The sequence below is a fragment of the Sorex araneus genome, chromosome X (genome assembly GCF_027595985.1).
Source record: "Sorex araneus isolate mSorAra2 chromosome X, mSorAra2.pri, whole genome shotgun sequence".
Lineage (NCBI taxonomy): Eukaryota > Metazoa > Chordata > Mammalia > Eulipotyphla > Soricidae > Sorex > Sorex araneus.
This window is the reverse complement of record NC_073313.1, coordinates 307,866,522-307,882,497: the sequence shown is the minus strand read 5'-3', so window position 1 is coordinate 307,882,497 and position 15,976 is coordinate 307,866,522. Positions and strand designations below refer to the sequence as shown.

Here is a 15,976-nt window from a genome sequence, read left to right as displayed (position 1 = left end):
CTCTCCCTTCCTGCCACTAGCAACCCTTATTCTGCCCTGTCTCAGTGAGTCCCTGTGCAGGATTGTCCATTGTAAGTGAATTGATGGGAATCATAGAGTAGGAATTGGTTAGAAGTTTGTTCATGTAGCCACTAGTGGTCCAGTGAGAGCAGAACCCTGGCACCTTAAAAGTCAATGGAGGCAGGGGGAGGGTGGGAAAGGGGGGCGTACCTGGGATATTGGTGGTGGGGAACGTGCACTGGTGGAGAGATGGATGTTTGATCATTGTGTGACTGTAACCCAAGGTTGAAAGCTTGTAACTATTTCAGGAGATTCAATTAAAAAAATCAGTGGTGGATTGGGTTGTGTGTGCTTTGGCATGGGGAAAGATCTCTCCTGCCTGAGTCAGGTATGAGACCTCAAATGTCTCTGGAGAGTCCTGTCAGGGGCCCTGCAGAAGTGAGGTTCCCTGTGCTGCCCCTGTCCTACAGAAGCACTGGGGGAGGCCCCAATCACAGACTGTCACTGGGAGCAAACCCGTCTCCACTAGAATCCATGATCACTCCAGGGCTCCCCTGGGAGCTTCTGTGCTACCTTCCATGGATCTCCAACCCTACCCAGTGCTCTGGAATTCTCATAAATAGCAAACTAAACTACCAGCTGGGTCAGCAGTTCATGGAGGAGAGTCCTCGGATATCAGGAAGCTTAAATTAGATGATGTGGATCGTCCATGGGCCTTTCAATATTTTGCTGGTTTTCACTCCCAGGGGCATTCTCCTGAAAGAAGAAACAGTGGATAAATGGAGGTGGGGTGGTGGTGGTGGGGAAGTCATCCCTAGAGACTATACTGACTCATCTCACCCAGCACTCTACCCTCACTAGCTCATAAGCCCCTGTTAGAGCCTAGATCCCAGGTTGGACACACCCTGATGCCCACTCTTATTCCCATCTGAAGACCTGAGAGTCATTTCTCTGTGGGATTAAACCCTAACTTTACTTGATTCTCAATGCACTGCACCTGGGCTTGCAGAGAGCCGCCAAAATTAGAAGAGATGTGTGGAAAGATCATACAGTCTGTAGGGTGTTTTCCTTGCATGTGGCAAACCAAGAATCAGTCCTTGGCATTACATAGAGATCCTACACCCCCATCACCGAGCCTTGTGACGAGTGATTCCAGGGGTATAGGGCCAGGAGTAAGCTTAGAAAACTGCTAGGTGTGGTGCAAAACAATCAAAAACTAAAAAAAGAGATGTATGATAAAGACGTGAGCTGAAAGAGCACAGTGCATTCAAGGGGAATTCTGTGGAGGCGACTCATCTCATCTATCCCTTCTGGACTCATTTCCATTGGGTCAGCTCAGAAGGGAATCTTTCAGGGAAAGGGACTGAAACACATGAAAAACTTTCCAAAGAAAAAAGAATGCATGTCATTGGTTCTAGGTAGGCAGAGAGCTTTCCTAAACGTGGAGGACAAACTTCACAACCTCAGACTTAGGTGGAAGCAGTGAGACTGTCTCTCAGGAATAAATTTGGACACAGCTTAACCATGGCCCCAGAGGTTTTCTTCTGTTACCGTTCATTTCCAGTTGGTAGTGATGACATCTCTAAACCCAAAAATACAAGGATATTAATGATAAATGGAAGACTGCATGCCCTCCATTTGATCCAGAGATGTAAAATTGAAGGAGTCTACAACTCCTAAAGGGTCTTGTGTGGCTGTGATCTGACAGAACCTGTCCCTGGGCAAAGAGAGCAGAAGCCATATACTGACTCGCAGAAGACCAGGGACCCACCCTTCAGTGCTTACCCTGGAGCCCTCCTGGGGCCCGGCTAGGGAGGAGCATGTTCTCTGTGGGCAAAGTTCTGCTTCTCTACAGGGACCCACACCCCTGACTTCCTTGCAGCTGGGCTGGTCCCCACACACACCCTCCCCCCTCTGCCTGCCCAGCCTGCCCAGCCCCCTCTCATTTGCAAGTCCTCAGAGCTCATGCCTGGACACTCAATAATAGTCTGTGTCCCCCTGCAGGGTCAGTGTCTGTCACACCCAGAGTGGACATGAGGGCCCCTGTGCAGCTCCTCAGCTTCCTGCTGCTCTGGCTCCCTGGTAGGAGGAAAATTAGGGTTTACTGGAGGTTTAATGAGGATAACTTTAAAGTACAATGAATGCTGGTAATGATGTGTGTTTCTATTTTTTTTTTGCTTTTCTTTTTTCTGTGTGTTTCTATTTTTAACCCCAGGCTCCCGGTGTGATGTCCAGATGACCCAGACTCCATCCATGTCTGCTTCTCTTGGAGACAAAGTCACCATCACCTGCAAGGCCAGTCAGAGCGTTAGCAATTGGTTAAGCTGGTTTCAGCAGAAACCAGGGAAAGCTCCCAGGCTCCTGATCTATGATGCAACCAATTTAGAAACAGACGTCCCTTCCAGGTTCAGTGGCAGTGGATCTGGGACAGATTACACTCTCACCATCAGCAGCTTCAAGCCTGAAGATGCTGCCACTTATTACTGTCAACAGTATAATAAGCTCCCTCCCACAGTGATACATGCCAGGACATAAAACCCCAGAGATCAGCTGTGTGAGTCTGGGCTGCCCCAGCTGCTCCTCCCAGAGCCTCCCCAGCTGAGGTGTGTCAGATGCAGCCAGGCTGTGCAATGATGGACAGTTCTGGTCCATGTCAAAGGAACAGTTTTAGGTTCCATTATTTCCTTCTCATCCCAGCAGCACTGACATGACAACAGATCTGCTCATTGAATTAATAGAGATAATTTTCCTGAAGTAACAGGTGACAGTGTCATTTACAGTTCATATGTGCTGGCCTGGTCACTCTAGAAGGCCTAGAAATCATGTTTTACTAGATATTTTTAATAATCACAAATACTGCTACCCTAGTTTTGAGGACACGTGAGCAGCTGCAAACTTCACAGTGAGGGTGTCTCACAGGATGCATCCTCACCCGCTATGATGTCTGGTCTGATATGGACAGAGGCTGATGGCCAGAGGCTCCTCGCTTTTGTAGCATCTATGGGTTCTAATCTGGTCCAGATAATTTCAGAGGAGGCATGAAGTTGTTGAGACATAGACATGAGGTGTCAGTAGCCTTCTGCTCCCTGACATTTTGCCATGCTTACCTGTCATTTCTTCCTACTTCCTTTCTGAAATTACATCCACATCATGTGAGGATGAAAGAAAGTCGTGCATAACTCCTGGTGACACATATCCCTCCTGAATTCCTGGTTCCCTGTTCATCGTTACTTCCAAACTACTCCAGAAGTCTATTTATTTATTTTATTATTTTTTTGGTGGGGTTCTCCTTATATTTATTTATTAGTAAATCATGTTTGTAAGTTACAGACTTACAAACTTTCATGCTTGTATTTCAGTCATAAAATGACCATGTACCCATCCCTCCACCAGTGCCCATTTTCTACCACCAATGGTCCCTTGCATCCCTCCCACCACCCCTGTCCGTTCCCCACTTCCACCCTGCCCCACCTCTGTGGCAAGGCATTCCCTTTTGCTCTCTCTCTCTCTTTCTCTCTTTTGGGGTGTTGTGGTTTGCACTAGAGCTATTAAGTGGTCATCTTGTTCGGTCTATAATCTACTTTCAGCCCACCTCTCCCATCACGAGCAGGCCCTCCTAGCACTCTTTACTTGGTGGTCCCTTCTCTATCTGAGCTGCATTTTCCCCCAGCATAGGAGTCTGGTTTCTAAGCTTCGGAGTAATCCTCCTGATACTTATCTCTGCTGTTCTTGTGTGTTAGTCACCCATTCTGTTACTTTACATTCCACAGATAGTGTAATCTTTCAATGTCTGTCCCTCTCTTTCTGACTCATTTCACTTAACATGATACTGTCCATGTTGCTCCACTATATGCAAATTTCATGACTTCATTTTTTCTAACAGCTGCATACATAGTATTACATTGTGTAGATGTACCAAAGTTTCTTAAACCAGTCCCCTGTTCTCAGGTACTTTGTTTTTTTCCAGATACTGTCTATTGTAAACAGTGCTGCAATGAACATGTAAGTGCAGATGTCATTTCTAATATACTTTTTTTGCATCACCGAGATATATTCCCAGAAGTGGTGTTGCTGGGTCAAATGGGACCTCGATTTCTAATTTTTTTTCTTTTTGGGTCACACCTAGCGATGCACAGGGGTTACTCCTGGCTCTGCACTCAGGAATCACCCCTGGCGGTGCTCAGGGGACCATATGGGATGCTGGGAATCGAATCCGGGTCGGCCACGTGCAAGGCAAACGCCCTACCGGCTGTGCTATTGCTCCAGCCCCATCGATTTCTAATTTTTTGAGAAGCATCCATACTATTTTCCCAAAGGGCTGAACCATTCGGCATTCCCACCAGCAGTCTGTGTGTGATTGACTTCTATCATCAGTGCATCATTGTCTGAAAAGGTAGTTGATACAATTTCTGTCTTGCTGATTCTATTGAGGTATGTTTTGTGACATGGTCTATTTTGGAAAATATTCCATGTGCACTGGAAAATAAATGTTTATTTTTTCTTTTTGGGATGCAAAGCCCTGTACAGATTATTAACCCTGTCTCTTTTGTCTCTTCCTTCAAAGCCAGAGTTTCCTTGCTGAGTTTTAATCTTGTTGATTTATCTAGAGGAGATAGGGCTGTGTTGAAATCTCCAACTACTATTATGTTGCTAGCAATATCCTTGTTAAAATCTGTTAGCAGTTGTTTAAAGTATTTATCTGGTCCCTCATTAGGTGCGTACACTTTTAGGAGTGTGATTTCTTCCTGCTTTACATATCTCTTGGCAGGTACAAATTGGCCTTCGCTGTCTCTTCTAATCTTTTTCAACCTGAAATCCATGTTGTCGGATAGTAGTATGGACACCCAAGCTATTTTGAGGGAGTTGTTTGCTTGTAGAATTGTTTTCCATCTTTGACTTTGAGTCTGTTTCCTCTGACTATTCAGATGTGTTTCTTGTAGGCAGTAGAATTTTGGCTTTTGTTTCCATTTTTTTTTTCACCCTGTGTCTCTTAATTAGTGCATTTAGACCACTGATATTGAGGGACATTATTGTCATGGGTTTTGTGCCATCTTTCTGTGTTGGTTTGTTGTGCTTGTAGGTTTTTTCCTGTCTTACAAGTAGCCCCTTTACTCATTCTTTTAAATTTGGTTTTGAGTCTATGAAGTTCTTGAGCTGTTGTTTATCCTTGAAATAGTGTATCGTTCCTTCAAGTTTGAGTGAGAGTTTAGCCAAAGTATTCTTGGTGAGGTGTTCATTTCATTGAGTTTTTTCACAATATCCCACCAGTCTACAGGCTTAGAGGGTTTCCTCTCATAGGTCTGCTGTAAATCTAAGGGGTGCTCCTTTGTATGTGATCTCCTTCTTTGACCTTGCTGCTTACAGTATTGTGTCTCTGTGCACGGCATCTATTATTCTGACTATGAAATGTCTTGGAGTCTTTTTCCTAGGATCTCTTTTATCTGGAACTCTTCAGGCTCCTTGGATCTGGATGCCTGCATTCTCCAGCTCTGGGAACTTTTCAGCAATGATATTCGTAACTGTGGCTTTTTCATTGGGATTTTCTCCCTGTTCTTCTGGTACTCTGATGATTCTAATGTTGTTCCTCTTGAAATTATGCCCTAGGTCTCTGATTTGCCTAGAGCAATTTGGAGGTCTTTTCCCACTGCTTGTTGCCTGTAAGCTTCCTGTAGCTCATCTTTCAGGCTCATTGATTTTGTCTTCAGCTATGACCATTCTACTATTGAGGGCACCCCCAGAGTTTTTAATTTCATCTACAGAATCCTTAATTCATGACATTTCATTTTGTAGTGTTTTTATTTTGCTCTCATTCCTTCCTGTATTTTCTCAGCTGTCCGTTCCATTTTTTCTTTCATGTCCTCTAATTTCCTGGATGTCTGCTGAGGTATTACTTTGAGTTCATTGAACATCTTCAATAATTCATGTCTGAATTCTTTATCGGAAAGATCATATTTGTGGGTAACGCTTGTTGAGATGCCTGGACTCTTTTCATCATCCTCTCCTTGTGCTGGGGTTTTTGATTGTTTCTTCATGTTTTTGTAGTAGTGTGGTAGTGGAACCTTCCAGTTCACTATCAGTATTCCCCTCTTCCTCTCAGGTGCTCCTCAGGGGCTTAGGTGAGGTCTCTAGTGAAGCGTCTGGGGATGTGTTCTTTTATATTGGACTTGTAGAGAGCTTCTTGTGATGCCAGTATTATGGTGCAATTGGAATACGTTTCTGGACTATTGTCCTAATGTATTTGAGATGGCCAGGATAATCTTTACAGAATTAGGTGACGGAAATGAAGATGTGATTTCGGAGTGCCAGGAAAGGGGAAAGTAAGTGAGTCCACCAGCCCTAAAAGAGGCTACGCCCACTTCTACAGGTGCTATGCCGATTACCGCAATGTGGGTGGGGTGCCAGGTGGGGGGCAGAAACCTGGGAAAGGGAGAAAATCAGGAGTGGAGCTCGAGGGTGGCACAGAGGTGGATGGGATGGTGCTGGCGAGGTGGATGGCTCAGGGTTCGAGGAGACACCTAGGGTGCAGGCACAGGGGAATTGGCATCCTGGGTTCAATTACTGACCTGGGAAAGGGAGAAAACCAGTAGAGATGCTGGAGTGTGGCACGGGGGCAGATGGGATGGTGCTTGAGCAGTCTATTTCGAAGGAAGTCATTTTTGTTCTTACTGACTGGATGGATAATATGTATTGTAATATCTATTTCAAACACTTATAAAAGGTCTCTAACAGAATCACTGGCACATGCTTCTCTAATCATTTCAGCTGCTGTATCCGAAAACAACCACTAGATGGAGACAGAACCCAGAACTGACAAGGCAGAGCCTGGACCTTACTTAGAACTGCATATGTGGAATATAATATAACTGAGAAGTACAAGTTTGCAGTGATGCAATTTCTGGCAGATATTTCTCTGGACTTAGTTACTAAAATACTGAAATACAGAAACCCAATACCGTGAGGCTGCTAGTGCGGTCACTCGACCTCATATCTCTTCATTCTCAGCAATGAAAAACAAATTATCAAATGCTTCCTTTTCCGCAGGTCCGTCTTTAGGGGGGAGAAACTCCAAACAATAATAGTGAGTTTTGTTGAAATGTTGAATGTAATTAAAGTGAAAGTAAAGTGAAATGTATCAGTTACACAGGCGGGGGGGCTAGGGCTGTGGGGGGGTGGGGTGGAGCTATACAGTGATTCTTGGTGGTGGAATATGTGTACTGGTGAAGGGATGGGTTTTCGAGCATTGTATAACTGAGACTTAAACCTGAAAACTTGGAAACTTTCCACATGGTGACTCAATAAAAAAAAATTAAAAAAAATATTTGAGTCAGTGTCCTGAGGTCAATAGAAGCAATGGGTCCCGTGGGTGTGAGGGTAAATGTGTGAAAGTTGTTTACGCAAATAATCAGGCTCTCTTCAGTAGGGGCATGAGTTCAGTATAAGTTGTCTGCCTGAGGACATTGGAGTTTACTACTGCATGCAGTTTATGAAGCTTACATCTACAGTGATACGGTCCAAACAAACCTCCCCACGTGGCCTGGGCCAGATGCCCACACCGTATTCTTTGCTGGTGGGCCAACAACAGCAATGAGTTTCAGAGTCTAAGTGAGAGGAAGGTATTGGGGGTGTCAGGGGAGGAGGCTGCAGCTGTGGGCTCTGGACCATGAGAGCCCCTGCTGTACTGCAGACAAGCCCTTCATGATCCTGGGCAGGGTGGTAGGTGTACCAGAGGCCTTGGCACATTGATGATTACAGATAAAATCAGACATTAGAGTAACTATCAGTTTCCTATGTAATCAGGTATAAATTAACAGCCTAAACACATTCTTAGTCTGAGAGAAACATCCAGTAAATATTCAATAATCATGTTTGGAACAAAATCATTGATCCTCAAGCAAAGGCAGCTCTCTCAGCAATCTCAAAACAGGCAGCATACTCACTGCAAAGACTAGATGGTGGACAAACTCTACAATTGTTTCCGTGTGATTTTTCTCCAACTCTTAAATGCTTGGCGACATTACAGACCCCACCCCCCCAATAAATCATGCAGCTTCTTTTTCCAGTACCAGGGAGAAGGTCTCTGTTCCCTACAGGAAGCAGAACATATGAGGCAGTTTGCAATTACCCACCACATGATTTATCCATGTTTGTCACTGACACCCCAGATTAGTGACATGAGCAGAGGACCTACTCTGTGATTAACAACGGGCAGCCTGGTAGTCCTGGTGTTATTTATTACTTTCTACAAACACTTTGTTTGCTGGTAAATAGTCACAACATAGTCATATAGTGTATGATATGAGGCATGGTTGCATTTAAGACACAACTGCATTATTTAATATTATAATGACCTCAGAAGCAAAGTGACTACCGACTTGTGCTAGTTGCATTTCAAGTCTCTCCTACAGAATAATTTGTAGAGAGAGTCACACATTGGAAAAGCACAAGGCAAAAATCACTCTAAGACCAGGCATGCAACATGGATATGAAATATGTGTTTCCCACGTATGGAGCTCTGGGTTTCAATTATCACACACCGAGAGGGCATTTTGGGTCAAAAATTATTGAATTATACCCTGGCTTTCTCATTGAGTTGTAGGAATAAACTTCATCAGTGTTGGTCTAGAGCTCAGGTCAGGAGAGCTCCTCAGTGGTGCATCCACTGTGGCTCTCGAAACAGGTCTGGGTTATCCTGGAGGAGGAATGAGGCTGCATAAGCCACTCTAGAGAGGAGCTAGAAGCCCTCTGCTTTCTACCATCCCACCCCTATGTGTTCCTTTATCCTTAACAGGCTCCTCCTCATCTCTGGAAACTTTCTGCTTTTTCCAAACAACATCCATGACATCTCCTGGGTTTATAGCACCTGGGATGTACCTATGTGTGTCTCAGAGTCCTTGTGAATTCCTGGTTACCTGTTTGTCATTTTTCCAAACACCTGGGAAAAGTCTCTGGATGCCCCAGGGTCAGAGGGACCACCAGCACCAGCACCTGAAATCTATTAAGTTGCTGCATGACAGTTGACCAGTAGATGGCAGACAGACTCCATAGGTGACAAAAGAACTATGCTGTCTGTATATTAGAAAAATGGAGAGGGTGACTTGTCAGGAGGGATGGGGGTTCTATGGGTGTGGTGGGAAAGTATAAAAGTTGTTATGGTCTGAGTTGCAGCGACATTTTCACCTGTCTCTGACATTGGGATAGAATTGATTTTGTCATTGTTTGTGGGAAATGTACACTAGTGAAGGGTTGATTATTGAACCATTCTATGATTGAAATCTGATCATGAACGAATGATTTTTGTAATTGTGTATGTCACGGTGATTCAATAAATAAATATATAAAAGTCATAGAAGTTCTGTCCTGCCTGTCTTCTATGGACTGTTCTGATCCCGTATTTATTGCTCAATATTGGATATATGACTATAAGACAAAGCCCCCGGAAGAGAGTGACTCAAAATCTCCTGACCTCACTCCAGGCTGTCTTCTCTGGGGCCCCTTGTAGGGGGGTAGGTTGAGTCCTCTTCCCGCCCTAACCAGAACCCCAGCAGCCGAAAACCTCCTGAACCCAACCACACCATGCTCAAGGCCACTCCCAACACTCAGACGAGCCTCACTCATGAAGGAAGTGGCAGAGGAGCCCAGGTATGCGGGACCCATGGCTGAGATCTCAAGCCTGCTCATATTAGGACTGGGCCTCTTCCACCCGGATCCCAAGTTCTTCCAGTAGCTTGGCAGTCACACCCAAAAATTGCCCCCAGCACCATGTAATCACATCAACGACCAATATTCAGAGACTATAAAACAAAGCTACCAGAAGAGGGCAATGCAGAATCTCCTGGAGTGCGTGGCTGCATTCACGGCCACATGACTGCTTATACTCTAGCCCACTGTTGTACCTAAATCAGCACACATGTGTTTGGTTTTAACATACTTGCTTGTTTTCACCTCAGGGCATTCCTTCAATCTCAGGGAGATCAACCTGAGGCTGCAGATGTCCCAGGTGCTGTCCAGAGATGCAGGCAGTTCATGTTTGTCAGTGTGTGGATCATTACAACATGCAATCTGACTTGCTTTCGGTAGACTGGGAACACCCATAAAGATGATGAGGCCATCCAAAAGCCACCATCGTTCTCAGAGAGCCTGGCAATCTATGGATATTCCACCCCCATGGCAGAGCCTGGCAAGCTACCTGTGATGTATTTGATATGCCAAAAACAGTAATAGTAACAATAAAGTGCTCTGTATGTCCCAGAAGTGAGCAGACACCATTGACTACACTAGCATGTAACAGGGATGAATGAAGACATTACTGGTGCCTGTTCGAGCAATTGATGAATAACAGGGTGATAGTAATAGTAATAGTGATTGGAGATGTATCTTAAGAGTCACTTAAAGTAAAATAAGCTCACATAGGGGGATTAGGTGAAAGTATAGAGACTCCAGGGAACCCTTTTTGTCCCCACAGCACACACTCAGGAATGACCTGTTGGATGAGCGAAGAGAGAGGCTCCCGCTGACAGGAGGAGAGTCTCACCAAAACTGACCCTGAGGGACCCTGACCTGCACTCTCCCGACTTCCAGAGTGAGAGAATCCCATGTGGGGTGTAAGCCCCCAGCCTATGTGTTCCTGTGAGGGAGCCTGAGCTGGTGCTTCATACCTGGCACCCTCTGAGCAGGGTCACATCATGATAGTGTCGGGTGGGGGGGGGGACGAGAGAGTGGGGAAAGGCGCTTCACTATTTTCTTCATCTTCAACACTTGCTTTTTTGCTTGCTGAGAAAAAGAGTCTTAGTATTCATCCTTGGCTTATTGGCTAAAAGGCCAACATGGCCTTTGAGAGAAAAGTGTTGAATATTCTGTTTGCTGATCAGAAAGTGTATCAGGATTCACTGGCCATGATCCAGAGACAAATGAACAAATCTTGAAAGAGAGCAACAAGTTGCAGAGATTCTTCTGGACCCAACGTGAGGCTGAGTCATAAGGGGCCGGCCAGAGGAGAATGGGTGAACCCCAGCAGCCAAAAAGCTCCACATTCTACAATGGCTCTCATGCTCCTTTCGGGAGCCCAATGCTCAAGACAAGCCTCATTCAAGAACTTAATCTCTTGAAAAACTCAGATATGTGGGTTTTGAGACCGAACTCTAGGCTTTCACAGAGTTGGGGAGGGCTACCTCCCTCCACCTCCCTATTCTTCTAGAGGTCCTGGCAGTTGCACACATGACCCAAATCTGCCATCCAGCTAAATATTTATCTGCAACTGTATCATCCCATTACAAAGTTTTGACTTCCTGGAGCGACATTTCAATTCCACAACACTGATAAACCAAGATCACACACCAGATTGGGTGTGATGTAATATAGAAGACAACCAACCTAAATTAACAAAATGTAAACACAGAAGGCTATCCTTTCACAATTCATAGTGATCTCATACAAGGGCTTAATGGCTGCATGGAGAGATATAATAATAGTCACTAACTTTCATCTAAGAAAACTTTTTTGATCATTCTTTTTTAAGCAAGTTATTTATAAACAAGCTATATAAAATAAATTACTGAGGGAATTCTATGGGACTGAAGGGCTGCTTTAGGAAAATTGAAAATAATGGTGGAGGGATGGTGCAATTGGAGTGGTAATGGTGTTGGAATACAGAATATCTCTAAGAAGTCATCATAAACAACTTTGCAAACCACAGTTTTTATGGAAAGTATAAGGGGAACACATCAGACTGAATGAACTAATTTCTAAGTATTAATGTAGGGATGATTCTGTTTGTTTGTCCAATAAGATGCCAGTGGGGACACTGTGTGAACTCCTTCCAGCCTCCCTGACTCTTTCTAGGAGGGGATCCTTGTCACCTTCAGCGCCACACAAAGTGTGAGAAGCATCTCACCCTGAGATCAGCCCAGTGAGGAGAGAAAGTACAGGGCTTGCTGTTTATGTCTCAGTCCACCCAGTTGATTCATGGCACCACAGTTTCTCCGAGTACCTATGTGTCATTCCCAGAAGTCTCTGAGTACCACCTGGCTGACCTTGGTAGGCACAGACATGGGGGTGTGCCATGGTGGTCCCCAGCACAATAACCACCCAAAAGCTGCAAATCATCAACTCCTACACTGAACTGGCTTAGCTGGCCAAATTGCCCACAGGAACAAAATGCACTCATAGCATTGGTGAGCAGCTACTGCACCACACACAGACACCGAAATCAAATGATCAGAAAAAATCGTAGTTTTATCCTGGCTATAGTTTACTTATAGCCTGTCCTGGTGCACTTCCAGGGATGGGACAGTCAGTGCACACACAAGACTCTCTCACCTTCACCAGGACATTGCTCCTGGTGACAAATACACCACTTGGAGCAATACCAGTCCGCCCAGCTGCTCCTATTCTGGGGCCTCTACGGTCTTAGAGTCCCTGATAACAATATGACAGGGGAACAGCTCTGAAATTTTACTGTCTCCTCTTCTCCACATCCCCGCTTCGCTTCTCTGACTCCCTGAGGGAGCCTGAAATGTGTGTTTATTCTTTGAATTTGTTTTGAACTAAAATCTCATTTTATCCTGTGTCACACTATGGTGAAATGGGGAACAGTCAGGGACGCTGCAAAGGGTCACAGAGCATCCTCACTGGCATCTTAGTGTACAAACAGGACAACACTTACATTAATACCTGGAAAGCAGTTCATTCAGTCTGCTGTGCTGCCTGCAGAGTTGGAGCCCAGGTTTCTCTTATATACAGTCTTTTACTGACCCCAGTTTTTGGTAAAGGTGGTTCAGGGAGCAGTAAGTAGGAATTGGTTCAAAGCTCCCTCAGGAGGGCAGATGAGGCCCATTGGGAGCAGGATCCTGCTGCATGAAGAGCAATGGCAGCAGGGAGGGGAGATCTCTCCTGCTCAGTCAGGTGTGAGGCAGCAAATGGCCCTGGAGGCTCCTGTCCTGGGCCCTGTAGAAGGGGAGCCCCGGGAGCTGCTCCTGTCTGACAGAAGAGCTCGGGGAGGCCCCAGTCACAGGCTGATCACTGGAGAGGAAACCATCTCCTCTAGACTCCATGGTCACTGAAGGGCTCCCTTGGGACCTGCCAGTTCTTGGGAAACATTCCAGACCCTTCCCAGGATACTCATTACTTTGGCATGTGTATGTCCTGCTGGCTAGGGGTTCACGGGGGTCTGGTTTGGTCTGTTGGGTGCTGAACTCAGTGGTGGAGGACCATAGCACACTGCAGGAGAACATGGTTTGCAGTTCCAGGGACAGCCTCTAGAATGAAAGAACAGTGATGTTGATGGGGTGGTGGGATGGCACCCTTAGGAACCTGGATTCTGACTCATGCAGCACTGATTTCTGCCCCAGCCAGAGTGACAGTTGTCCTGTATGTGTGTTCTATCTTAACCCCACATTGACCGCCTCAACCCAGGTGGCACCGTGCATCCCATAGAGGTGTTTGTTTAGTGTCTGTGAATCCCATGTCTTGTGAGGTGGCTGTCATAGGCTGTTCTGTAATATTATCACTTCAATATCCTCAGGACACTAAGTCTTTAAGAATATGGTATTTTAGAGTGGTTGTGTCTTTGGAGCAACATGAAGTTTGCTATCAAGGGATGCAGTGATGATGAGACAGGGGATATTCTTTGAGGAGTCGGACATGTTATATTCTCTCAGCCATCCCCTTCTGAACATATTGTCCTTTTCACTCATTGCATTATTGTCTTCAAATAATAACAATTTCTCACACAAAAAATAATACAGCAACTGGTGAGGGAGTCTGAGTCATCAGGAGGCATGAGCCGGGGTTCACATGTGAGCACAGGACTCACATGGCCCAGAGCACCTGCTGATAAGGGACTGACAGTTCCAGCACTGTAACATCACAATGGCCTTGCATCCTGTCCCTGGCATGGAACTGCTCATCCCAATGACTATGTGAAGTTCAGAGTGACCATCAGGCTCACTGAGCACTGACAGAAAGACCCCCCCTACCCCTACATCAAATACAAAAACATAAAATTTTAATCCTTTACAAAATGCAGTAAAATATAATGCAATTCCAAAGCAAAGAGAAAACTCCCCTTGACTCAATTATATACACAGATGATAAATCAAAAGGATTTGTACAATTCCTGAGGAGGTCTATGACAGTGTGTTCCGACCAAGCCTCTCTCTGGATAAGAGATAGTAAGAAGATGTGTCTTAACACAGGGGACCAGGGACCTGCCCCTCTGTGTTCACACTGGGTTCCTCCTGGGGCCTGGGGAGGAGCATGTTCTCTGTGGGCAAAGTTCTGCTTCTCCACAAGGACCCGCACCCCTGACTTCCCTGCAGCTGGGCTGGTCCCCACACACACCCTCCCCCCTCTGCCTGCCCAGCCCCCTCTCATTTGCAAGTCCTCAGACTCACTCTTGCCTGGACACTCAATAATAGTCTGTGTCCCCCTGCAGGGTCAGTGTCTGTCACACCCAGAGTGGACATGAGGGTCCCTGTGCAGCTCCTCAGCTTCCTGCTGCTCTGGCTCCCGGGTAAGAAGGGAAATGAGGGTTTACTGGGTTTAGTGCTACCTATGCTTCAGGCAAAATATATTAAAGTGCAATTAATGATGATGATAATGTGTGTTTATAATTTCAACCCCAGGTTCCTGGTGTGATATCCAGATGAGCCAGCCTCCATCCGTGTCTGCATCTCTGGAAGACAAGGTCACCATCACCTGCAAGGCCAGTCAGAGTATTGGCAATTGGTTATACTGGTATCAGCAGAAACCAGGGACAGCTCCCAGGCTCCTCATCTACCGTGCAACCAATTTAGGACCGGATGTCCCTCCCCGGTTCAGTGGCAGTGGATCTGGGACAGATTTCACTCTCACCATCAGCAGCTTCAAGGCTGAAGATGCTGCCACTTATTATTGTCAACAGGGAAGTAGTTACCCTCCCACAGTGATACACGCCAGGACATAAACCCCAAGACATCAGCTGTATGAGGCTGGGCTGCCCCAGCTGCTCCTCCTAGTGCCTACCCCACTGAGGGTGTGTCAGATGCAGCCAGACTGTGCATGGTGGATAGTTCTGGCACTTGCTGAAGAAACATTTTTAGGCTCCATTATTCTCCCTCTCATCCCAGAAACACAACATGACAAAAGATCTGTTTATTGATTGTATAGAGATAAATTTCCTGAAGTAAGTAGGTGACAGTGTCATTTAGAGTTTGTATGTATCTGTGTGCTTACTGTAGAAGTCCTAGAAATATGTTTTAAAAGTTATTTTTAATAATCACACATATTGCCATCCGAGTTGTGAGGACACATATGCAGTGTCATAGCCTCACACTGAGGGCATCTGACAGGGAGCATCTTCCCCTGCCATGATGCCCTGTCTGATATGGGACAGAGGGAGAGACTGTGTCTTACCAGGGGACAAACCCTGACAACACTGTGGAGTGTGCATTTGGGAGATAGCAGCTGGGACTGAGATCTACTCCCTTGACTGAGAAAATTTGATCCTGAAATCTTAATGGGAAATAAAACAGTTTCAATGACATGAACTGTGGCATATACTATCCTGGATCCCTTTGAATGTGTAAAGGGGTATAACCTTCATTTCAAGGTAAGAGCGAGGAGGAATTGAGGCACATAAGAGGAAATATAGAAAAGGAAAATGCCCACATCCTGCACTTATTCCAAAGTCTTATTACCGAGGCCTCGTGGGAAATACCCTGGATCACAGCTCCTGAGCTTCCCTGCATGGCCAGGACTTGACATTCTCAGAGGGAATATAAATCTACAGAAATCATTGCTAACTTAGGAAACTCCACATTACTGATTATATTTTCCCAGTCTTGTTGGCCAAATGTCCACCATTTATCTACCAATATTGATTTTCCTTGGATTTGAATCCCTAAAATGGGGTGATGTTAGTTGCAAAAAATGCTGACCTCTTTTCAAAAGACAGGCTTCAAGATTTGCATTCCATCTTTTGTTTTCTGTAGGATAACAT

The 15,976-nt window shown here is 45.4% G+C and overlaps 2 gene segments (V, D, J or C); both read left to right on the top strand.

The window, feature by feature from the left end:
• The first annotated feature begins 2,033 nt into the window (after positions 1-2,033).
• LOC101555322 (immunoglobulin kappa variable 1D-33-like) lies at positions 2,034-2,535 on the top strand. The segment is given in 2 exon segments: positions 2,034-2,082; positions 2,216-2,535. Coding segments are annotated over 2 exon segments (369 nt in total).
• An 11,925-nt stretch (positions 2,536-14,460) lies between these two features.
• Positions 14,461-14,941, top strand: LOC101543866 (immunoglobulin kappa variable 1-12-like). The segment is given in 2 exon segments: positions 14,461-14,509; positions 14,622-14,941. Coding segments are annotated over 2 exon segments (369 nt in total).
• Positions 14,942-15,976: the final 1,035 nt, after the last annotated feature.